The following is a 23,634-nucleotide window of genomic DNA, read 5'->3' on the forward strand; positions in this document are numbered from 1 at the left end:
TCTAACCAAATGGCAGAGTGCAGAAGGTCCCTGATGACTGCTGAGAATACATCAATCCTTCTTACGCTTATGATCATGTGATTTATCTTCCTAATCGATTTCAGACTTCCAGGTTCATACTGACTGAGATTGCCTCCGTCGATCTTCAGCGTGCTGAGAAATGTAATGCCCTCAAAGTTTCCTTGCCTGATGACGGAGAACTGTGGATTGCCCAGGTGGAGGGAGTTCAAGTTTCTCAGGCTGGAAAAGGGGGAACTTTCTCCCAGGTCGCTGTAGGAATTGCCTTGAATGCGGAGGTGCTGGAGCGAAAAAAGGGGCCCAAACCACGCCGGGGACAAGCGAGCCAGGCTGTTATTTGACAGGTCCAAGAGCTCCAGTTTCCCCTGGGAGGCAAACGAGTCCTCGTCTATGGAGCTGATTTGGTTGGACTGCAGCAGCAGGGCTCTCAGGTTCACAGCCTGCTGCAGATCATGTGCCCGGATCAGTTTTATCCTGTTGTGGGCCAGGTTTAACGCCGTAATTTTGCCCGTGAGCCCCGAGGGAATGAAGTCCAAACCCATGGAAGAGCAGTTGCAAGACTGAGTGGCATCACATGAAAGACAGGCCTGTCTCAGGGCTTGTTCTTCAGGGAGGTGTGCAGCCAAGGCTATGTAGATCATCCACACTTGCCACATCAGCTTAGTTGTTGGCTTCTGTTTACTTTGGTTGAACATTTTGCTGTAGCTAACAGAAAGGAGAGGAGAAGAGTTTTGAACGTGTTTTGGGATAGCAACTTGTAACAATTAGAATCCTGTGCAATTTTATTAGGAAGTTCAGATTCAAATTTTATATGTTAGAGATCCAGTGATATTTATCTTTCTCTCCTATTTCAGCTGCCTAAGCTTGAAAACATGGGAAGCCATTTATCTCACAGTTACAGCTACATAATGTCTCAGCAGCCATAAAGGCCATTCTTAAAGTCCTTCATACACACATCTACTATAGCTCCTGCCTCCTCATCTTTCGCATTACATCCTCTCTCAGGAACAAAGCTACAATGGTATGTCTCAATCCTCAGCAGGAAAAGACAGTTAGAAACACACCCATTGCAGTCGGGTAATGCCACCAGGAAGTCACAAGCCAAAAATCAAAAAAGGTATGGGAATGTCTTGTAGTCCACGCCAGCCCTTTGAGAGTCTGGGGCTTACCGTGTGGCAAACCTTGCTGAAGAGATCCTGAGGTCTCCCACAGCGGAGCCTAAGGGCTTCTAAAGAGCAAAGCTGAGTGCACTCCTGGCACACCCTTTTAAATACTCTGCATGCAATTTACTTTCTTTATCGGAAAGGCTGAACAAGCTGATACCCAATCCAACAACTCTGCCCTTTTTGGTAAATCAATGCTGGAACAGATGAGAATTAGACATTACCATCACACCAACTAACACATCAACTAACATAATTAGAACAATACAGACATTAATTTACAGAGGGGCTGTGTTTCCTGCTATTGGTGCCCAAGAACATTTCACCATTGGTTACACCAAAAAATAAATCACTTATTAAAGCTTACAAGCCTGCTGAAAACAGTTTTGGTACTGCAGAAAAACAGCATTCCCCAGTCCTGGATCTGCCAAGACTAAATACTTACGCCTTGTGTACTGAACATTGAATTTTTCTTTCTTCATATACCGATCTTGTATGGTTCATGTAGTCATCTCATATCTGCAATTACAACAAAAGCTGCAAATCCTATGGAAGTTCTGGAGCTACAAAATATTCCCGCCTGTGCTCCTTGGAGAAAAGTTAGTGCTCACAGCTTCCCAATGCCCTCTAACTAAGCCACAGCTCCTAAAGAGCTCATGATTGCCCACCATGCATGATACTGCCCTTCAGACTCTGCTGCCGCTGAATGGGGACACAAAAATGAAAACCATTTTTTTGTGCACCTTCTTCCCAGCAAGTTGAAAGAAGCAGATTCCTTTCCTCCTGACAGTCAGTTCTCATCACTAGGAAGGCTGATACAACTATTTTGCACAAGTCATTCTTTCTCAATCACTTCCTGCAGCATTAGGTGCAGAAATAGTTTTGAGGAAGAACTGCATTCTGCTCCCTATCTTTCTACTCTTGATATTTATTGCTTGGTATGCATCGAGGAGCTGTTAACTTTATTAGCAACAGAAGATCTCAGCACAGCCAACTTGTTTTGTTGTTTGGGCTCTGTAAATTATCTGTATCTTGCAACACGTATGTAAGTTGGAGTCAAGCTGTTTAGTCAAAAAGAGTACTGGAGAAACATTCACCGTCCTTTCCTTTCCTAGGATGTTGCAGTCCTAAGTTATCAGCAAGTAGAATCACAGAATGGCTTGGGTTGGAAGGGACCTCAAAGCCTACCCAGACCCAATCCCCTCTGTGGTGGGTAGGGCTGCTCCCACCAGCTCAGGCTACCACGGCTCCGTCCAGCCTGGCCTTGAGCACCTCCAGGGATGGGGCACATACAGCTTCTCTGAGCAGCCTGTGCCAGTGCCTCACCAGTAGAAAACACATGAAAATCATAACAATACTAAAAGAAAAAAATGGAACAATACTCAAAAAGAAGACACAGCTTGAATAAAAGCATCCCTCTCATCCCTCTGTAATTATCCAAGGTGATTTTGAAAGAAGTGACATTTATTTTATCCTTACTGAATGGAAACAAATACCTGGTCAAATGGCCAAGCAGGGTGCATGCATGAAGCCTTCCCAGCGCTGAAGGGGAAAACAATTAAATTCAAACTCCGAACTTCCTGACAGCAACTTCCATTTTTTCTGCACTCAGAAGTTGCCCTGTTCTGCTGTCTGCTTGCTCTGAGAAATGCCTGCCTACAGATAGACTGCAGCCGTCTCCCAGACACCTGCTCGGGCCCTAGTGGCAGCAGATATTCAAGCATGACAAAGTCCAGGGAGAAGCTCGATAGCACGCCTCAGTCCCACTGCCTTATAATTAGCATTGCACAATAAGCACTTCCTAAAAGAGGAATTGAAAGAATTGAAACACCCTCGTATTTTCTGTTTGTTTCTTAAAACAGATGATAAGCATAACAACATTTTTAAAGCAATTTTGCTCTGAAAAAGAGATGGAGAAAGGTGTAGGGCACAGCATTTCAGTGAGGAGATGCCATGAGGTTCCCAAAAGCTGCCACCTTCCTCTCACACCTGTAAGCGGAATAGGTCTTGTTTTTCAAACAGGGAGGACTTTGGGTTATCAAAACATTTTAAAATGTTAATTCTGAGTTTGGTGCAACTAATTCCTGTACATTTTTGCCATCAAAATTGCAACTCCTTGAAAAAGTTTTTTAAAAAGTTCAGTTTGTGAAGAAGTTTGAAGAGACACAAGAGGCCCTGTATTTCATTCAGCACATAACAATTTCTTGCATGCTATGATGTGTCACCACCATGCACCTGTGGAGATCTAAGTTGGGGTTAGCTTAGCCTGCTCTCAGCACACTTCTAACCTGGGCCTCAGGGGTTTCACTTGTACAGAAAGCATAGGGTGATAATAGAGAGACATAGATCACATGCAAGAGTATGAAACAGGGCCTAAATTTCTGGTTACTTCCAGAAGGAGAAGGCGAGAGGGACCCTGCCCTTCTTCTTTTAGGACCCTTCCCAAACAGCTTAAAAAGTGAAGAAATGAGAGTGAGAAATCTGCTTGTTTCCATGAACAGGAAAACAAATTCTACATGACTTCTCTCACATGCCAGGAAATCAATTTGTCAGGATTTATCAAGTTATCCAGAGTCAGGGAAGGCCTGAGGATGCCAGGACTGTCCCCTACACTGCCTTGCAGAGGCTAGAAACCAGCAGCTGCCTCCCACAGCATCAGCTGGAGACTGAGCACAGTGCAACTTCTTTCAAAATCATAGTGGGAACAAAGTCCTGTCTTAAAGCAAGAATACACCTCACTTGCTTTTTCTCCAGAGTAACTGCACTGAACAAAATTGCATCTTCTGAGTGCTTTCTCTCCTCTTCCATACTCAACTTGAAGATATCATTCTCCTTCCTCCTTGCAGTGCTTTGAAACAGCTATGTACCTTGGCCAGCACATCACTTTTTCCCAGCAGAAGGGCACAGAGCTGCAGCAAGCCTGTGTTCTTGCAGAGAGCAGAGGCCCTACACAAGCCTTTGTGAGAAGGCATGCAGAGCTGAGACAGAGCTACAGATATGTTTCTAAAGCTTTAGATGTCACCGTGCATCTGACAGCAGCGCATGCAGCACCCATTTCCCACCAAGGCAGTTTCCTGACCCTAGCTCCAGTACTGTGACCCACATCCCTGCTGCTGACAGGGGCAGTCTGACCACAACCTGCCTCCACTAGGCAGGTCAGAATATATTAGGAGTATGTATTAGCTGGATGTGAACCAAAGCTGACATAAAAACATGTTTATGCTTTTGCGTGGGACAGAACCCAACAGAAACAGGTGTGCTGGTCAACAGCCACAAACCAAGCAATGCTAGTCCTCAGGTCATTAGGAGCAGGCTCCAGCTACTGCAGGCTGCAGCCCTCTGATCGTGCCGGCGTGGTGCTGACCCTCCACAGGTAGATCTCTTTCTTTCAATTGCTCCCCCTCCACACTCTCACCTGAGATGACCCTGCAGGCAGTCCCCCCCCCTTTCTCCCTTTCCACCTGCTTGGCAGCATCCATGCTCTAAACAGCTCTTGTGCTGCTGTTCTGCTGGGAGACTGAGAAACAAGGAGCAAGAGCATGGAGGGGGGCCTCACCAAGGGCAGGCAACACCCTCCCATAGCTTAGTCTGGAAGAATGCTGAGGCAGCAGGACAGGAAGGAAGTCCCTGAGGCTGTTGGCCAGCCTGCAGCATTAGCAGAAATGCCTTGCAACCTGCATAGGGCTGCTTCCTGGTGCTCACCCAGAGAGCTGTACACATGGTTGCCAGCAGCAGCAGGGCTGAGCCTGCAGCACCCTCCTGACCCCCCTGGAGATGGTCAAACCTGTGCTCACAGCCTCTGGATCAAGACGTGGAAGGCTTGTGTAATTGGAAGCAAGAGGTTTGGCATCGGTTCACAGGTCTGGGAGCAGAGCCTCAGCATGCACTGCTGTTGCCTGTGCTTTAATCTGCTTCACAGTACTTCATGTATTCATCTTCAAACTACAAAAAAAGAAGAAAAAAAAGGAATATTATAATGTAAAATAAGCAATGTTAACTCCATCATATTCCTTGTCAGGCCTACGCTGGCAGTAGCTGAATGCCCAAATCTGCAGACCCAGCTGAAAAGCAGAAGCACAGATTCCCCTAATTTTCCTTGTGCAATGTCCTCGCCTTGCCACTGTGGCAGAGTGCAATAACATTGTGCAAGTGGTTACATACTCCGCAGCCAGCCTTTCAGACTGCCCCTGTCAAGGAAGCAGGTTTTTTTCCCTCCCTTTGCTCTTACCCTTTCCAAAAGCCTTCAGCCAGAAGAGCATGAAGCTGATTTGCTGCCCTAGTGGAGCTGCAGCATGCAGGGAGGTTTGCAAGCTATGACACAAAGGCTGACACTAACAACACAGAAAGCTCTGTCTTCTGGCATAGCTGCAACAGCATGACTCAGTGGGAAAAAAAGCCTGAATTTTCCTGTTGATTTTTTGCCTCCCAAGGAAGTTGCATCAACACAAAGCAGCTGCACATGAAGGAAAGCTACAAAACTTAGCTCCTTTTGTACCTTACATTTTAATAAGCAAACACAGGAAGCTGTGTTATCAGCATCACCCCAATTTGTTACTCCAGCAGGAGACTTGCCTAGTGTGCTGCTCAGTGTGTACAAGCACAAGTTAGGCATGACTGCTCCAAGCACTTCCCAGGGCATACTGCACCCAGCAAAAGGGTCCCAATGCCCAAAGAGGACAGGCAGGTGGTGGTAGGAAACAAGGGTGTAGCATTCCAGCACTGAGATTTCCTATGAGGAGGAATGATTTCCCCTTCTCCAAGGCTGGGCACAGGGACATGTGTGCTGGAGCCTTTCAGTGCAGGAAAGGCCCAACTGTTGATGTGCTTCCTAGCAGAGAAGGGAGTGTGGACATGCATCTCATCCTATCTTGATACAATAAAAAAAGTACTCCTTTTTTGGTTGTGGTGGTGTTGAAGAGAAACATTCCTGGGCACAGGATCAAGTTGCAGCAGAACCATTTAGAGCTTGTTTCCTGTATGGAGATGAGAAACACCATGCTAGGATGCAGAGATACACCTTTAACTGCTTTTTAGACAACAACAACAAAATAGATCTAACATTTGGGCAAGAATCGGAGCAGGAAATGAATCAGCTTATTATCATATACCACATAAACCATAATACTATCAAGGTTTTTGTATTCATTCCAAAAAAAAAAAAAAAAGACAATGCCAGGGTCTATTGTGCACAGGCAGTTAGTTCAGGCTGTGTTCAGCTGCTGCCTCTATCTCTGATGCTGTGAGGTATTTAAGATGTGACAGTGCCTTGCAGAAAGAGGAAACCCGATCATCTTGAATCCTTGTTTTAGAACATCAGAAGCAATTTCTCTGGGCGAGGCACTTTTCTTGATTTATCTGCTGTCCGAGCACCATATTTTTTAAATAATTAGACAAAATCCAGCCAGCTCTCCCCAAGTTCTTGTATACCATGAAAGTGACAGTTTTGCAGTTTCTGGCAGGGATTATTTCTATAGTTTTCTTTTGCATTTGCATAGTCTTTGCAAACCAGCTTTTTAGATGCAGTTGTAATCACTCAAGAAAAATAATTTCTAATCAAAATAAAAACACTTTATAATAAGATAATGTCAATAATTATTTGAAAAACACATGTCAAGTCTGACAGAACCACAGAAATATCTGCAAGTAATGAGTTTTTTCCACTAAAATATATATTTCTGATTGCTCCCTGACTCTGCAGGCTTGGATATGAATGAGAACAGACATCCCAAGTTGATTTGCAAGTACACTTGGCTAACTTGCAAAGCAACTTAGACAGCCTGTAGAGACAGCAGTAGAGAGCTGTAGTAACTCTACAACTTCTGCAGGTCTTTATCATGTGTAGGACACACGATAACAACTACTTTGGAGTGATTTGGTCCCTAATTTGCAGCTTTTGGTTGAAAGAACAAACAAAATTGGAGAGTGTTTTAATGTTGAAGAGCTTGGGGTTGGAAATGATAAAGTTGAGTGTTCGTGGGTAAGGATCAGGGGGAAGGCCTGTAGGGGGGACATCTTGGTGGGGGTCTGTTATAGACCGCCTAATCAGGATGAAGAGTTGGACGAGGCATTTTATGAACAGCTCGTGGAAGTTGTGTGATCACCAGCACTCGTTCTCGTGGGAGACTTCAACTTCCCTGATATATGTTGGAAATATAATATAGCGCAGAGAAGGCAGTCCAAGAGGTTTCTAGAGTGTGTGGAAGATAGCTTCCTTATGCAGCTGGTATGAGAGCCTACCAGGAGTGGTGCCCTGCTAGACCTTCTCTGTTGAGGATGCTCCTCAAGATGGAAATCTTGAAGGCACAAGAACAGTGCCATAAGGCAAGCCATAGGGGAAGAAGACCAGTGTGGATGAAATGGGAACTATTGTTGAAATTCTGGAAGAAAAAGAGAGTCTGTGTCTTCTGGAAGAAGGGATAGACTACGTGGGAAGATTACAAGGAAGTTGGGCAAAAGACCAACTTGAACTCAGATTGGCCACTGCAGTAAAAGAGAGTAAGAAATCTTTTACAAATATATCAACAGTAAGAGAAGAACCAAAGAGAATTTCCATCCTTTACTTGATGCAGCAGGGAATGAGGATAAGGAGAAGGCTGAGGTCCTCAATGCCTTCTTTACGTCTGCTTTTAATAGGCAGATCAGTTATCCTCCAGGCAATTTACACCCTGATCTGGCTACGCAGAATACACCCCCGGTGATTCAGGTGGAGACAGTTAGAAAGCTCCCCCTCCATCTGGACTGTCACAAGTCCATGTGGCAAGTCCAGCAGTCTCCTGGGGAAACTGGCTGCCTGTGGCCTGGACAGGTATACCCTCTTTTGGCTAAGGAACTGGCTAGAGGGCCATGGCCAGCGGGTAGTAGTCAATGGAGTTAGGTCCAGGTGGCGATCCTTTTCAAGTGGTGTCCCTCAGGGGTCGGTACTGGGGCCCATCGTGTTTAATATCTTTATTGATGACCTAGATGAGGAGATCAAGTGTACCCTCAGTAAGTTTGCAGATGACACCAAGCTGGGAGGTGGTGTTGATCTGCCTGAGGGTAGGGAGGCCCTTCAGAGGGATCTAGATAAGCTGGATCGCTGGCCTGAGGTGACTGGGATGAGGTTCAACAAGGCCAAGTGTCGGGTCCTGCACTTTGGCCACAATAACCCCAAGCAGCATTATAGGCTTGGGGACGAGTGGCTGGATGACTGTGAAGAGGAAAGGGACCTGGGGATGTTGGTTGATGCTCAGCTGGACATGCGCTGACTGTGTCCAGGTGGCCAAGAGGCCAACTGCATCCTGGCCTGCATCAGAAATAGTGTGGCCAGCAGGAGCAGGGAGGTCATCATCCCTCTGTACTCAGCACTGGTGAGGCTGCACCTCGAGTGCTGTGTTCAGTTTTGGGCCCCTCACCAACAAAGCTAGTGAGGGGACTGGAGCACAAATCTTATGAGGAGCGGCTGAGGGAGCTGGGATTGTTTAGTCTGGAGAAGAGGAGGCTCAGGGGAGATCCCACTGCACTAGACAACTTCCTGAAGGGAGGCTGTGATGAGGAGGGGTTTGTCCTCTTCTTCCAGACAACAAACAGGATGAAAGGAAACAGCCACAAGCTGTACCAGAGGAGACTTAGATTAGACATTAAGGAAGAACTCCTCTCAGAGAGTAGTCAGGCACTAGAATGGCTGCCCAGGGAGGTGGTGGAGTCACCGTCCCTGACAGTGTTCAAGAGGCGTCTGGACGAGGAGCTACGAGATATGGTTTAGTAACTGTGGTAACAATGGTAGTTGGAGGATGGTTGAACTAGATGACCTTGTAGGCCCTTTCCAAACTTGCGATTCTGTGATTCTATGGTTCTATGGAAATTACTGTAATTGCAGGGCTGAATTGCAATTCAGAAATAACCACAGGATAAGAAAATCTTAAACCCACTGTCCTGTGGAACACCAGGTTAGATGTCCCCTGGCACTGAACTGCCCTTGCAGGCACAAGCAGAGCTCTGTTCCTGGGGCCCTGAAAGCCAGCCCTCCACACCCTCTGGCCCACAGGCTGCACACCTGCCTGCCTTTCAGCTTTGCACTTACACAAGTGTCAGCACACAGATCCCTTTCTGTTTATACAAGTTATGCAACGTTTGTGTTCCTTTCATGTGCTATTATTATGACATCATTTTAAATTAATTTCCTGTGTGTTTCATGATTAACAGTCTCAGCAAATGTACTTTAAAATCAGCCCCTTGGAGTACTTTATTTCCCTAGGTTGGTTCCTTGTGCACTTTGTTCTAGCTCATCTCTGGGAGCCACAAGCCATGCACAGCACTGAGATGCATGATGCTGCGTTGGGAGGATTTCCCTCCTGACATTCACTCCCCTGCACATGTCTTCATCTGCAACAGTGGTGTCTGTGCAGCCTTCCACTTTTAACAGATACTGTTCAAGTCACTAACAAAAATGAAAAAGAAAAAAAAAGTGGAAGATGGGACAGACAGGGCAAAGGCTGGCTGCACTCTTCTCCCCTGCTGTTCAGATGTCCTAGAGTCATCACAGAACCATGTGAGTTGGAAGGGACTTCTAAAGGCCATCTAGTCCAATCCCCCTGCAATACACTAGGACACCTTCAGCTAGATCAGGGTGCTGAACTTCTCTGTAACTTGTGTAAGGTTTAAATTTCCTCATAAAATAAGTTTTCCTTACACTCCCCACTGTGAAGCATACACTGAGTGACCCTGCTCTTGCATGGGAGCCATGCAAGGAGTAGCAAGCTGGCTTGCTAGGCAGAAAGGTGTAAGCCCATATGTCTCACTGCATACCAGGATGGCACTGACACCACTGTTGGTGTCATCGCTCCCACCTGTTCTGGCTCTGTACAGCTTCTGCAGAACAGCCTGCCAGTGAACTGCTCTGCCATTTGGACCCCATAGGAAGTCCCCAGAGAAGCCCACATCCCCCAGAAAGGGACCTGGTCACAAAACAGTCCCTTTCCATTTGCTTTCTATGATGGTGCTGGCACAAGAACAAGCATGAGTGCTACCAAAGCTAACAAGCAGGCCCAATAATCCCTCCCTTTGCCAGAGAGCCATTCCTAGGCCTGCCGAGCTTTCTCCTGTGGACACGCACAGGGAGGTTTGTGTCAGCACCTATCTGCAGGAAGGAGGCAGGCACTCTGGCTAACAGCACTACAGCACTCGAGGGCAAGGTGCCAACCTTGCTGGGTGGCTCCCTCCTCCATCTGCCATTTTTCACTTGGGTGGTATGTTTTGGCTTTATGTCCTCGATAAACGTCGCAGAACACCAAAACAAGGAAACAAAAAAATCAAAGGAAGAGAGATTACTAATGGATCTTCCTTTGTCTTTCCAAGAACCAGCCTTACCCAGGCCCCTACTGCATTTTAAAGAGCAAGCCAGGAAGTGAAGTTACTTAATTCCCCCTCAATTGTCAATGAAGTGACTGCATTGTCTGATTACTGAATCACATTGCAAGTGTTACTAAGTGTGACTTATTGATGATCTACTTGCAAAGTAAAATGGGGAATGCAGAGGAAGGGTGCCACCTGTCCCAGGCCCAGGGGTTTCCCAACTATGCCTTTTATTTCTGCTCCCACTGACAAAGTGATGCTTTTCAGTCAAGGCAACTACAAGGCGAGATTCCTTGCAAACAAACAAACATGCATGCAGCATAAAGATCAGGCAAAAAAAGTAGAAGCCCATGTCTTGGAAAGCCATATCTCAGTGAGACAGATGGAGGAAGAGCCATCATGCACACCATGGCATTCCCCTGAGATATTATGAGGTTTGCCTTGAGCAGCAGAGCAATAGGACGTGGTAGCAAGACATTAAACTAACATTACATCTGAGGATACCAGAAGCAGCTGTTTTGCAGACAAGCTGATAAAAGTTCGTACCTTCTGTAAGAGCAAGCAAGTTAGCTCAACCATAACCCTAAATATCTGCATCCCAGAATGCTTTGGAAAAACAGCTCTAGTACAGCACTATGGTTTCCATCATAGCAACATGACAATCAATACGAACTGTACAAGATTGGAGCCAACTTGTACCAACTTAAGCCAGGCATGCTATGGTCTTACTTCTCATCTCTATCAGGAAGGTAAAACAGATATCCATGATTACATGTGTTGACCCAAACATGTGGGGGGAGGTGCTGATGTAATTATCTTAGGTAAGAGACATGAGCAGCTCTTCAGGCTCTCTCCCCACCATGAAATATATCCTCATCAGGCTCTCTCTCAGACCTCTGGCTTTCAGACGTTCTCTTCTCTTAATATCTGCAGTGTGTTTGGGGCAACCTTGGGTCCACAGTAGTAATAATTAAAAAAACAAAGAAACAAAAAAACAGAGCAGTCATTAGGCTTTACACACTGCAAGAATACGTGCAGGAATTTGAAATCAGCAAGTTAGTCCCATTATTGTACGGATATATTTGGTCTGACACTTATTAAAATGCATGACTGCATGTGCCTGGTAAGTGCTTCAAAGTTGTTCCTTTGATCTACACAAAGATAAAACTAATATTTTTGTAGGTATACAAGAGAATTAGTTACTGGACTAGTTAAAAACCCCTTAACTTTTGAAACTAGTGCCATCTGTTTCCTGTTTTTATTTATAGAATACTCTGTCCTCTGAGGTAGAGGAGGCTCAGGGGAGACTTACTGCTCTCTACAACTGCCTGAAGGGAGGCAATGGAGAGGTGGGGGTTGGCCTCTTCTCCAAGATATTAGTAATAGGACAGAGGGAACAGGCCTCAAGTTGTCCTGGGGGAGATTCAGGTTGGATATTAGGAAATGCTTCTTCTCTAGAAGGATGGCGATGCTTTGAAACAGGCTGCTCAGGGAGGTGTTGGAGTCGCTGTCCCTGGAGGTGTTCAAGAAACACGGAGGATATGGCACTGTTGGACATGGTTAGTGGGGACTGGTTGATGGTTGGATAAGATGATCTTAGTGGACCTTCCAACCTTCACGATTCTATGGGTTTCCACAATGCTGGAGACGCAGGGCAGCAGTGAGATTGTTTTCCATTTGCTCACCAGCACTGCCATCATCCTGCTTTGTTCCTGTGAGCACCTAGCAGCAAGCAACGTGTTCCCACAGCCTTGTCACCGTCTGAGAAGAGTAGTGGAAAGGTTATAGTGCTTTTTTTTTTCTTTTTATTCTTCTGCAAGGTTCCGTTCTCACTGTTGACATCCGGCTTGTGCTCTGCCATTTCATACACAGCATGGTGTAACACCTTCACACTAATAAAACCATGAAGTGGTGCCGAGCAAAAACCACAAGTCAGAGCTAGGAAGCCCAGCAGCTCCTTGCAGGGTGCCAACGTCTCACTGCAGCACCCACCCTATCACTGCTTAAGCAGCAAGCTATAGGTCTAGCTTTGAGACAGCTGTGACCCTGAGCACCCTGCCTCTCCCAGGCACCAGCCCAAATTCAAAAGCATTTGAGGAGCAATTTAAGCAAGCAGTAAGAAACAAAGCAGACACTGTGGAAAAAGTGAGGTGCTCACCATGCACCCACAGCAACAAGGCAGGCTTTTTATCAGGCAAGCACAGTGTGGCACTCCTGTAGAGTTACCAGCACATCGATAAAGGGAGCAGCAACGCTAGGCTGTCAGCACTGTGGTGCACCTGTGCCCCTGCATGGGTGATGAGCTTCAGCCATTGCTGTGAGGAGCATGAGGACCCAACAGCAGTATAGGGCAGGGAAAGCAGAGCTGCAATCACATGGCTATGGTGACACAGACATAACACCCTGCATCTGTCCCACCCATAGCTCACAGCAAGCATGCAGAGAGGACTAATAATGGGGGTGATTCAGCAACTAGGAAAAACAAACAGCAGGCATTGCCCAGGGCTGGAAAGGATAAGAGCAAATGCTAGAAAACAAGGCCCCACCCCCCACCATAAAAACCAGTCCGTCCAGTTCAAATCCTTTCCGGCAGGATGGGAGCACCACATGGATCAGCCTCACTTACCAGAGTCCCAGGGAGCTGCTCCACTGCGTTCCGTCCCACCTCTGTGCAAGTCACAGATCTCAGCCACAGGAGGCGCTCGCTGCAGCACTGCTAGGCTGGGACAGTTCAATGCTCCCTGCAATAGATGCTGTCTTGCATGGTACCTATAAACTTTCATAAAATGCACCTTGGCTCTAGGATGGAAACTGGGGACAAACAAGGCAGACTTGGCTAAGGTGTCCTGTGCTAACAGGGGACGGCGCAGCTTCATACTCAGTCCCTCCAGTTCCCAGCGCATGCCCAAGATGCCACCAGGCTGCTTAGAAAGGGAACACAGAGGACAAGTCTCTCCTTGGGAAAATGCTGAACATCCTAAGTTTACATAGCATTCACACTAGGATAGAAATCCATGCTGAAAGCTTTGCCCTGCCTATGATTTCCTCCCTCCCTCCATAACCAGCCCTATTAGTGAACTGTGCAAGCATCTCCTCTTTTACACCACTACTTTCGTTTTTTCCCTTTGCAATCTTAACTATTTCTACAGTTTTTGAAGATTCTCAGAAAAAAAACATAACAGTTTCAGAGAACTCGACAAAACTCCTGAACCTGCTAATAGAAATTCCTGGCATGAGGCAAGAAATTCGAAATTATACTGCTCAAAACTATTAGATGCCTTTATAGCTATTCATTTAAGCAACCTCTTCTGGACCAGAATTAGCAGAATTAGTTATTTGGGTGCAAAGATATCTGTAGTGGAATTAATTATTTCATCTTCCCCTTTACTGGAGGAGGAATTGAGCCTCAATCTCTACCTGTATTCAGTGGACTGCTCATTAAGAAAGGGATGTCTCCTGATGGCAGCAATTATCCCTGATAACCTTAATGAGCTTGTTACATTCCTCTGTAATTGTTACAAAAAGTTACATGAAACATTTTGCTTAATACTACCCAGCTCCAGGGGGGATTGCATTTCAAACCAAATGATTGTTCATGTTTCTTATGTATGCATTCCTCTTCTATTCCTTCTGCAGCCCCCTGCCATAGGCAACAGGTGCACCGAAAGCATGTCAGTGGCTAAGACTACTTCCTGTAGCTTAAGACTGAATTCAGGAAGCAAAATTCATATTTACATGGGAACTTTGCAGCAGCTACTCTGGTCACAGCGTCCCTTCCAGCAAGATGCATCATGAGTAGCAGCCAAAGACTCCTGGTTCTGAAAAGCATTCAGGGATGATCTGATTTTTCTGACACTAAATCCAAAGGAAGGCTTAGAAGCACTCTCCACCTGAGCAGCCAAAGCAGTGAAGTGCAACAGCTTTCCAATCACCCTCTTCTTACTGAACTAATTTGAACACACATTAAAGCGCAACACTTAAGAGATGTTTCAACAAAACTTGTTTGATAGTAACAGTGTATTGAAAAAAAATACTTATGGAAATGTGTTGTTTCTGAGGTAACATTTCAAGAACTGAGATGGCATTTCCAACCAAAACCAGCAGGTCCGAAGAGGTGGTCTGATAGCTCAGCAACGTGACATGACTTGCAGAGTTGTTATTTATGTCTGGGCTCCTAGTTTGCCAAGTAGCCTTGCACATGGGCTCATCAGCTACACTGCAGTGCATTAACTGCTCTGCCTTCACATAAGAAGAAATGTGAGAACTTCAGTTTGTTGTTGTCAAACAGAATTCTCATCTTCTTTCTGTTTGTGCAGCAGGAAGCTGCTCCTCCTGACCTTCCTCAGCAGCAACCCGCAGCTGCTGCTATGCCTGCAGCCACCAGAGACTTTGCTTCATAATCCTCCTCCAAGCAGCTGCTAGGGGCTGCTCTTAGGCCTTGCCCTTTCCTCAGATTTAACAAGCCTGCTTGCAGAGGGCATGCCACAATCCCCTTGCCATCTTCACCCGAAGAGTGAAGACTCCCAAACACACCCTGTAATGCCAGAAGAAAAGGCTGTACTGTGACAGACAGCAGATACAGATGGAAAGATTCCACCCAGAATGGGGTCACAGTCCTTTGGTTGCTCTTCCCACTACAAAGGTTCAGCCCCAAAATATGAACAGTGCTGTTCTGATTTGAAGAGTGGTGTGAACTCTGCACTCAAAGCAGTATTTGCTCCAATTCAAGTGCTGCCATTTAGACAAGGGCAAGTTAAGCACACTGAAAACATGATACTGCAACAAAAAGGCTAAAAATCTAAACACAAGGTATCAGGAGCCACTGGCAAGATAGCTCCTGCAGGAAACGCCCATTCACCCACAATGCACAAGCATCATGTCATCCAACTGATGGCTTGCAGTTTGAAGCAAGCCACAATTCAGCCATTTGTCTGTTTCCAGAAGTTTGTACTGACAACTGTGTCAGCAGCAAGAGCGGCACCACTTGGAACATGTATGACCTGCATCAACAAGCAGCTCTCAGCGCTGCTCTTTAGTACAATGCAATTATTTGCTTTATGATTTTGTACCTACAAATGCCAGAAGACACCTAGCTTATACCGCAGAATGTAAACCTCAGAAGAAATGCGCAGTATGGGTTCATGGATGCTTCTAAGAACCTAACATCTATTCTTGAAAAGTTTTGAGATTTAAATTTATAGCCTTCACTTGACAATAGCAGCATCCTGAACGTTTTGCTTTTCAAAATGCACTGAATGCTTAGACTTCAGTAAAAAAAAAAAAAATTTATTTTCAATATAAAAGTGCCAAAATATCCACCAACATTGTAATCTATTCAACAACCAGCTTACTCTAGTAATCAAAATTGCAAGCATCTTTATTCACATTTTTAAATCAAATTCCTTTCACACATTTCCACAGTAACCCGAGTCCCTCGAAAGCGGGAAATTTGGATTTCGGTTGGCTGCTGCTGTAGTCCATATGTCCAAGTTCATGTAGGCACGGAATGGGTTAAACCTCGGATAGTATTCCTGCTTACACATAACAGCTTGGTTCTCAACATGGGTTGAGTGTTGGGTCGTGGCACTGATAGGGCAGCAGCTTTCATAAGCATCACTCTGTGGTGCCCAGATGGAACCAAAAAGTCCAGACACTGGAGACAAGCTTCGGGTGCTCGAGAGGTAGGGCTGCAGAACAAGATAAAAGCATCATGGGGAGCTGCAAAACAGCCCACTCACCAAAGAGCGTGGAAGAAAGCAACATTTATGCAAAGAACTTTGGAAACTCGCAAGCTGAACATTAAACAAGCTGACAAGACAATATAGTTGCCCAAAAGATTACAGCAGCATTAGCATGCTCTCTGCGTGGCACCAATATCACCGTAACAAGAATACAATATTTAGTTCTGGTTGGGTTATTAAGAAATACGAGGGATAAGCAGATGGCATAAAGAGCATCACACGTGGTTTGGAGAGTTAAAAACTAAAACACAAAGATGCCTAAGAAATGACAAGGAAAAGGTTGATGTATGTGTTATTAATGAAACATCATGCACACCAGAAGCAAAGAAGGATATTCAGTATGGAAAAGAGAATCCAACTGGGAGCTAGAGATTTTAGGTAGAAAAATTTCGAAAGCTTATGAAGAACCTCCTGGAAAGCAAGATGTATTAGTCTGCAAGGAAACCTCTCAGAAAGGTCATGGAAGTCTTGGGACTTTTAAAATTGAATGAAACACTGAAATGTACTGTAGTGAAAAGTTTGCCAGGGAAATGAACTGAATTATCCAATGTATTTTCCGATCTCTACCTTCAGTGTTTCCTGGCATTCTTGAATAGAATATGAAATAAAGCTACATCTATTTTAGGAAACAGTCTTTTACCAGTTTTGCTACTTTTTACATTGAGTAGAATTTTTAGTTCTGCAGTTTGAAATATTTATTGCTTTATTTGAATATTTTTATTCAAAACAAATGTATTACAAATGTAGTAAAAAAATATCTAAAATATAAGATTTTGAAATCTGAGCTGAAGAGAATGCAGTTGCAAGTAAAGACTGCCTTGAACTAAGGTCAGCCACACATTGCACTGTGGGATGACACAGACATGGCTAGTCCATACAGAAAGGTCAAAGTAAGCATTCAGAAATCTACACAAATCCAGCTTAAATCATTTTGATTTCCCAGGAAAAAAAAAAACAAAAACTGTCAAAGTCACTGAGAGCAGCTGTCCATTTAGCCCTACCATTTCTAAATCTCTCTGGATTTTGCTGTCAGCACTTTCTGTATTTTACCCTCATATGGAAAGGTTGATTTTGATAGGAAAAAGTCTCAGTAGACTAAGCAAGTCCAAAATATTTTTCCATATGTAAGACGATTTTAATCAATTTGCAGGCAAAAATGATCCATCTTAAAGAGTTTTATAGACAAAGCCCAGGAACAACCTTGACCAACAACTGGGAGAAATCCATGCTACCAACACCAGCATCAAACACATATGTCAGGCTACTTAAAGGAAATATGAGCAACATGCAAGCAGTAGGTAAGGGCAAGGCAGGTACACACTGGGAAGGCTTTTCAAGTGGCATAAGAAGGCAGTGCCTGGCAGTGGCAATACTCACTGTGGAGTTGACAAAACTGGCGGGCTCCCAGGTCTGCGGCATGTTCTGCGGTGCACTCCAGGTGGAGGTGCAGCTCTGGTCAATGAAGGCTGCTGTGTTCTGCATCGCAGCTGTGCCCGGGAAGCCGCTGGAGTAGTTCATGTTTTCTGCGGTTTATAAAACAGGGAAGAGAAAATAAGGCTTTTGCCTTATTTAATGTTGAGCCTTCTTGGAGCGAGACATGCTGGAACCAGGCTAAGCTTTTGGTGACTTTAGGCAGCTTCCAGGCAATGCAGCAGCAAAGCATAACGGTCTTTAACAAGACTACCATTTTGTACTAGGGCCCCAGTAACAAACTGCTGTCAGGAGAATGGGATAAAGAGTAGGCAATCTCCTTTCTGGAGAAAGCAGTCTTTATTAGCTGCAGAAAATGCATGGCAGAATCTACCCTGGCTTCATTGCCAACTTGCCTCAGCTCTAAGCACCCGAGAGATTACCCTGCTGCCGGTGATACCGTAGCCTGATCTTCAATTACTGCTTAGGTAATGCTAAAGAATTTTAGGTTCTTGCCAGAGTGTGTCCCAAGCCAAGAAACTCTAGCCTGCAAAGGTAATTGGTCACAAGAGGCCTTCTGTTTCACACACTGGAAAGCAAGCCAGAGGAGAAACAAAACAAAATTGTGCAAAAAAGAATTGTGTAATACTGTGATTACAAGCATTTTTCTCTATTCCCTCTCAGACCAAGTCCTTTACACTGGATTTTCATGCTTAATGACTCTATACAAAGGCCAGCTTTCCCATCTACCACATGCAAGCAGTGCTTTTTTCCTATAGAGTACTCACCTGGAAAGTATAAAGTTCATACACCCAGATGCTTATAGACAAGCTCAGCCTTTTGTTTGAAAAGTTAGGTTAGAGAAAAACATGCTCAGTGGTAACTTTTTAAATTCATCTTACCTTCTGGAATAGCACCATATTCGTTCATCTCTAATGGACAATACATGTTGGAAAACTGGCTGTCACAAGTTGCATTCCAGTCAATGAAGCTGTCCCAAGAAAAAGAAAAGTGTGCAGTCAGAAACAATTTGCAGAACTTCTGAAAATTATTTAGACATACTTATTCACTGTAAAACTATCGGGTGTAAAATGCCTGTAACTGATGATGAGGCTCTTCACATTCTGCTTGCCATACAAATTCTGCCAGCACATAATCATGGTGATCCTCTCACTCTTTATTCCCCCTGAGAGAATGAACAATTTGTAGTGATAGCTACCAGAGTTCTACAACACCTTGTGGGGTTCAACTTCTTCCTCCAGAAAAAGAAAATAATTAGATTTCTTTCCCACAGGCACAGAAGTGGTAGATAGAAAGTGAAATACCATGATTTGATGGGGAAAAAAAAAAGATGCAATACATTATTTAGCATTTCTATGCAGAGCACTCTATAAGGGGATTTGCACAGGTTTCCTAAACTATGCACGCTTAGTGTAGGGATCATACTTTTTTTCATTCAAATAATTCAAGTATTTCAAGAAGACTTTCAAGAGTAATTCTTAAACATACGACTTAGAGAGCAGACTGCCAGCCATTACTCCAAGTCATCAGGGCTGCAGTCTGTAGACAGTTGAGGTTAGCAGCCTGGTTGGGATCACATCATCATCGTTTGGGGATTTGTGTTACCCACTCTTTCACTTTGGATGACAGAATATGACTTGAACTGAAGGCATATACCTGTATATGAGTAGGAACACCACTGAGTTTGTATGAGCGAAGTTATGACATACTAATGAAAAAAAACATGAAAGACTAGGGGATTGAAGCAATAGCATGAATTATAATATCTGCAAGGCAAATGATAGTTAAAGATAGCTCAAGTGCAGTTCTCTGCACCAGAGAAAACCTTAACAAAACATAATCCATGTTGTTTGCATGAAACATAACTTGCCTGTTGTGGATTGAGGGTGTTTCTTGGATCATGCATGGCAGATTATTCTCAAGATTGTAGTTTGTCAGGCAGATGGGCTGGGGAGGAGGCCACAAGTCCCCTCCTGGGTAAAGACCTAAACAGGGGAAAGGGAATAACATGCAAAACAGGACGGAGGCTTTCACCAATTGTGAAGATCATTGCAATGTTTGATTCTCCACAACAAAGACTATATGGCAGATGAAAAATCTGGAGATATCAACCAACCTATTTATGTGACAAATATCAATCTTCAAACAAATCTCAAAATTTCTATTTCTTAAAAAAAAATATGTAGAAAGAGACTTGAACGAAGAATTTGTAATTCCACAAAACAAGAGTTCTCAAGACACCTATCATAGAATCACAGAATGGCTTGGGTTGGAAAGGCCCTTCCCTCTTCTCCCCCCTGAAAAGATCGTTCAGTTCCAACCCCCCTGCCACAAACAAGGCCATCAACCTCCAGATCTGGTACTAAGTCAGATAGCTCAAGGCCCCATCCATCCTGGTCTTGAACACCTCCAAGGATGGGGCATCCACAACTTCCTTGGGCAACCTGTTCCAGCACCTCACCACTCTCTCTGTGAAGAACTTCCCCCTGACATCTAGTCTAAAACTTCTCTCCTTCAACTTAAAACCATTCCTCCTCCTCCTATCACCATTAGTTATCATTCTAACCTAACTGCTCAACCACACTTTATCACCATTTTCTTGTTTGTACCTCGCCAGACATCCGTCCTACAGCAAAAGGCACTGCAGCATGCTACTCAAAGAGTAGTTTTCAAACTCCATCTGACCACACTGAACATTTGGCTGCTATGAATCCCACTGAACAAGTTAATATTGTTTCCCTCCCAAGATACAAAGGATGAGAACTCAGCATTTCAAAACTCTGACCCTATCTCATTCACTACTTTCAAAAAGAGCAAGTCCTGACTGGAAATTTGGAGAGGAAAAAGTGGTGGTGACATCTGATGCTGAGCTTCATTTTAACATAAGGAACTGGTGTTTTCATATCCCAGCCACGTTATTTTTAGACTTAAACCTATGCAAAGCAAGAGAAGAAAAACACCTAAAAATGAGAACTGAAAGCAAAATGCTGTATTCACACAGAGAAGATACAGAAGAATATCAAAGCTGTAAGATTTTGTTTGCTAACTTTAATCTTAACTTGCCTAGAAATCAAGATCTAACAATATGTGTATGATCTCTGCATATACAGAGAACGTCAGCGACATCATTGACACTGCTTGGCACATACTGCAAAGCTCAAGTTGTTAATTCAGTAACTGACCTTTGTTCTTTTCAGGATCTGCAGCTATATCAGTGAAATTGGGACACAAGGTATCAGGATACTGAGGAATGCTATTCATGTCTCTGCTAAATGAAAAGAAAATGGAATTTCTTCAATCAAGGCACTCTTATGTTACGTATTTCAAAATATTTCAAAATAAAGATATACAGATGAAAAAATATTCCAGAGAATACAACTCTTGCTATTGCTTTCCCAGGTTTTCCCTAAATTTTCTCATTATTTTGAATTACCACTGCATCAGCTACTAATTACACATACAAATCAAAGACATCTTAATAATCTCACTTATATTATCCAAGCATCAAACTATTGGAAATTAATTTAGCAGCTCTTCCATTAAGATATTCATGAGCTCTGATGATGTTTCAGTGCTCCCAACAACTTTCAGACAAGTTGACTTCTATGTATATGAAGACACAATAGGCACACAAACATCAATTCTGTATTCATCAAATGCCAAAGAAACAACTTGTGAGCGGAAAGGGAGCATTTTTAAGCACCAGAAACCCAGAGAAAAAGGATTAAATTGTTTTTGCTAGTGAAAATAGACAGTTATGAATGAGAAGTGAAATGAGGATTCACAGCAATAAGAATTGTAGACACTATTTCTACTATAGTGAAGAAGTGGAAAGGAAAGAAGTGGAGGGGGAAAACAATTTCCTAGGAGAGCATTATTCTCATTAAAAGAATAACATCAACTTGAAACTCTCACTTCCACACATATATATAATTTTTACTTTAATATAACTTAGGGCCAATGGAAATGTAGCAAGTTGCTAAGATCTGTAAGAAATCAGGGGGGAAAAATAATTTCCTTTACTCTCAAATTTTGTTTTACATTTCCCCAGCACAATCCTTTTTCTGTCTCAACTGCACAGATCTTTCCACATACTGAGAAAGATTCTTCTTCCAAGTAGAAAGTGCAATCAGATGATAAAAATATAGTAAACCAAATACAATAAGACAAGAGGTATAATTCACCAAAATGAGACAAGGTTTCAAGTTGGTGGAGTTTCTTTCATGTCTTACAGGCGCAGATTCAAATTTTTTACCTGGTATTGCAGATGTTATGAGACAGATTTAAAGTGATAGGAGTTTCAGATGGAAAATCGTTTTGTGAAATATTCTCCCCTAAAGAAAAGAATGACTGTGAAAATCAAAGATCCTAAAAAAAGAAGTATGCACAGAATATTTATACACACAGACAGACTTATCAATGGTGTTAACAAAGTTTCTTCTCAGACTGGAGTATCACTAACTGCATTAATACAAAGTGATTTATTTTTCATGTGGTCTTCAATGTATTTTTTCATCAGTAATTATCAATACTCTAAATGTTAAGAGATTCCTTGTTACTATCAAATTTATTCTTAATTTGATATGACTTCTAAAGAAGTAATAAAATCTGACAATAAAGTAACGTGCCCACAAATCATTATCCATCATATCACAGGTTCAGACTCATCACATAGTGCCCTTGCTAACATAAGACTGTGACACTTTATGCACACACAAATGTACATAAAAATGCAGGCACATTTTTTAATTCTCCAAAACAGGTTCTTTCAAGTACCTGAAGTCACTTCAGCACTTTTAAAACATTTATTTCTATCACTACACCAATCTGGCCAGCAATGGTAGTAACTGAGTCTTGGGCTTTCAACTATTTTAATGGTATTCAGGCATTCAAAAAGATGCAGTAATTACCTACGTTTGCCACTTCTCATACGCTTCAAGTGTATCAGGCCTCCTGGTTCCTTCTACCTCAAATACAGTTACCCAATTCCAGCACGCCGAGATCCATTCTCATTTGTACGATTTCTTAACTCAAACAACAAGATACTACTTTTTTTTTTTTAATTAAAGTGATATAACATTCAAAAGACAAAAACTCTTTTGACTAGAGACTCAAGTTCTTCCATCTTTCCTTGAAAACAAGATGTGCAGCTCCTTAGCGCAGAGCCTGACACTTCCTTTGTAGCCTTCTGACACTGTCTCTACCTACAAAACTTGTGATATCAAGTTATTTAAATATGTCCTGCTGCCTGCGAGAGGTGCCCTCCCTTACGAAAAGGCAACTTACACTCCATGCTATGGGAGCTCTTCATTCAGCAGGAAGGCTGAAACTCTCCCACTAATTGCAGATGTATATGATGTTGACAGAACTTACGGGATGGAAGAAAATGCCTGGCAGTAATCATGGGCTTTTTATCTCCGTCAGAACTGCTGGTACTGCTCCAGCTACCCCAGCTCCCACGACTGGCGCGAACACTTCCTGATGAACTTCCGCAGTCTGAGCTTGAATCAGAACAAAACTTCTCCAAACACTTCTTTTTGGACCGTTGATAAAACCTTTCTAAAGAAATAATAAAAATAAATAAAAGTTACCTGAAATATGTATTTACAGTAATTCTCTAAATTTCCTGACAGGAGAAAGTAGTATCTGCTGTAATTCTCATCAAGATGAACATGCCAACCCCTACTATGCTAAGCTAATAGCCTAAAAGACAGCTCCAGTGCAACGAACACAAGTGAGGATACAGCACAGTTAGTGGCACACACAGCCCTTGCAAAACAAGCAGGAATGATGGCCCTGGCACTGTGCTGACCAGTTTTTAGGAGGAAGCAGTGCCTGCTCCTCTTGCCAGCCCAGGGTTTGAAGACAAGAGGGACAAGGAGGTCTCAGGAAATGAGCACAGTTCTATTCCCAGGAAAACATTTTATGCTTCTTCCCCAGTTTAAGACAAT

The 23,634-nt window shown here is 43.5% G+C and overlaps 2 protein-coding genes across 2 annotated transcripts in view; both read right to left on the reverse strand.

Moving 5' to 3' along the window:
- The window catches only part of LOC109363679 (toll-like receptor 2 type-1), a 5,807-nt gene extending 2,963 nt beyond the window's left edge, over nucleotides 1-2,844 (reverse strand). Inside the window, exons 1-3 of the mRNA XM_019615133.2 lie at nucleotides 2,678-2,844; nucleotides 1,627-1,700; nucleotides 6-723 (exon numbers count right to left, since the gene is read on the reverse strand). Of these exons, the coding sequence (XP_019470678.1) occupies nucleotides 6-723; nucleotides 1,627-1,685 (777 nt within the window). The 5' untranslated portion in view covers nucleotides 1,686-1,700; nucleotides 2,678-2,844. The remainder of the gene's footprint in view (nucleotides 1-5; nucleotides 724-1,626; nucleotides 1,701-2,677) is intronic.
- Nucleotides 2,845-15,862: 13,018 nt separating this feature from the next.
- The window catches only part of TMEM131L (transmembrane 131 like), a 62,810-nt gene continuing 55,038 nt past the window's right edge, over nucleotides 15,863-23,634 (reverse strand). The window contains 7 exon segments of the mRNA XM_031553126.1: nucleotides 15,863-16,198; nucleotides 17,630-17,775; nucleotides 18,565-18,653; nucleotides 19,554-19,668; nucleotides 20,866-20,951; nucleotides 21,939-22,017; nucleotides 23,057-23,242. Coding sequence (XP_031408986.1) covers nucleotides 15,917-16,198; nucleotides 17,630-17,775; nucleotides 18,565-18,653; nucleotides 19,554-19,668; nucleotides 20,866-20,951; nucleotides 21,939-22,017; nucleotides 23,057-23,242 — 983 coding nt within the window. The 3' untranslated portion in view covers nucleotides 15,863-15,916.

Source organism: Meleagris gallopavo, chromosome 4 (assembly GCF_000146605.3).
Source record: "Meleagris gallopavo isolate NT-WF06-2002-E0010 breed Aviagen turkey brand Nicholas breeding stock chromosome 4, Turkey_5.1, whole genome shotgun sequence".
NCBI classification, from domain to species: domain Eukaryota; kingdom Metazoa; phylum Chordata; class Aves; order Galliformes; family Phasianidae; genus Meleagris; species Meleagris gallopavo.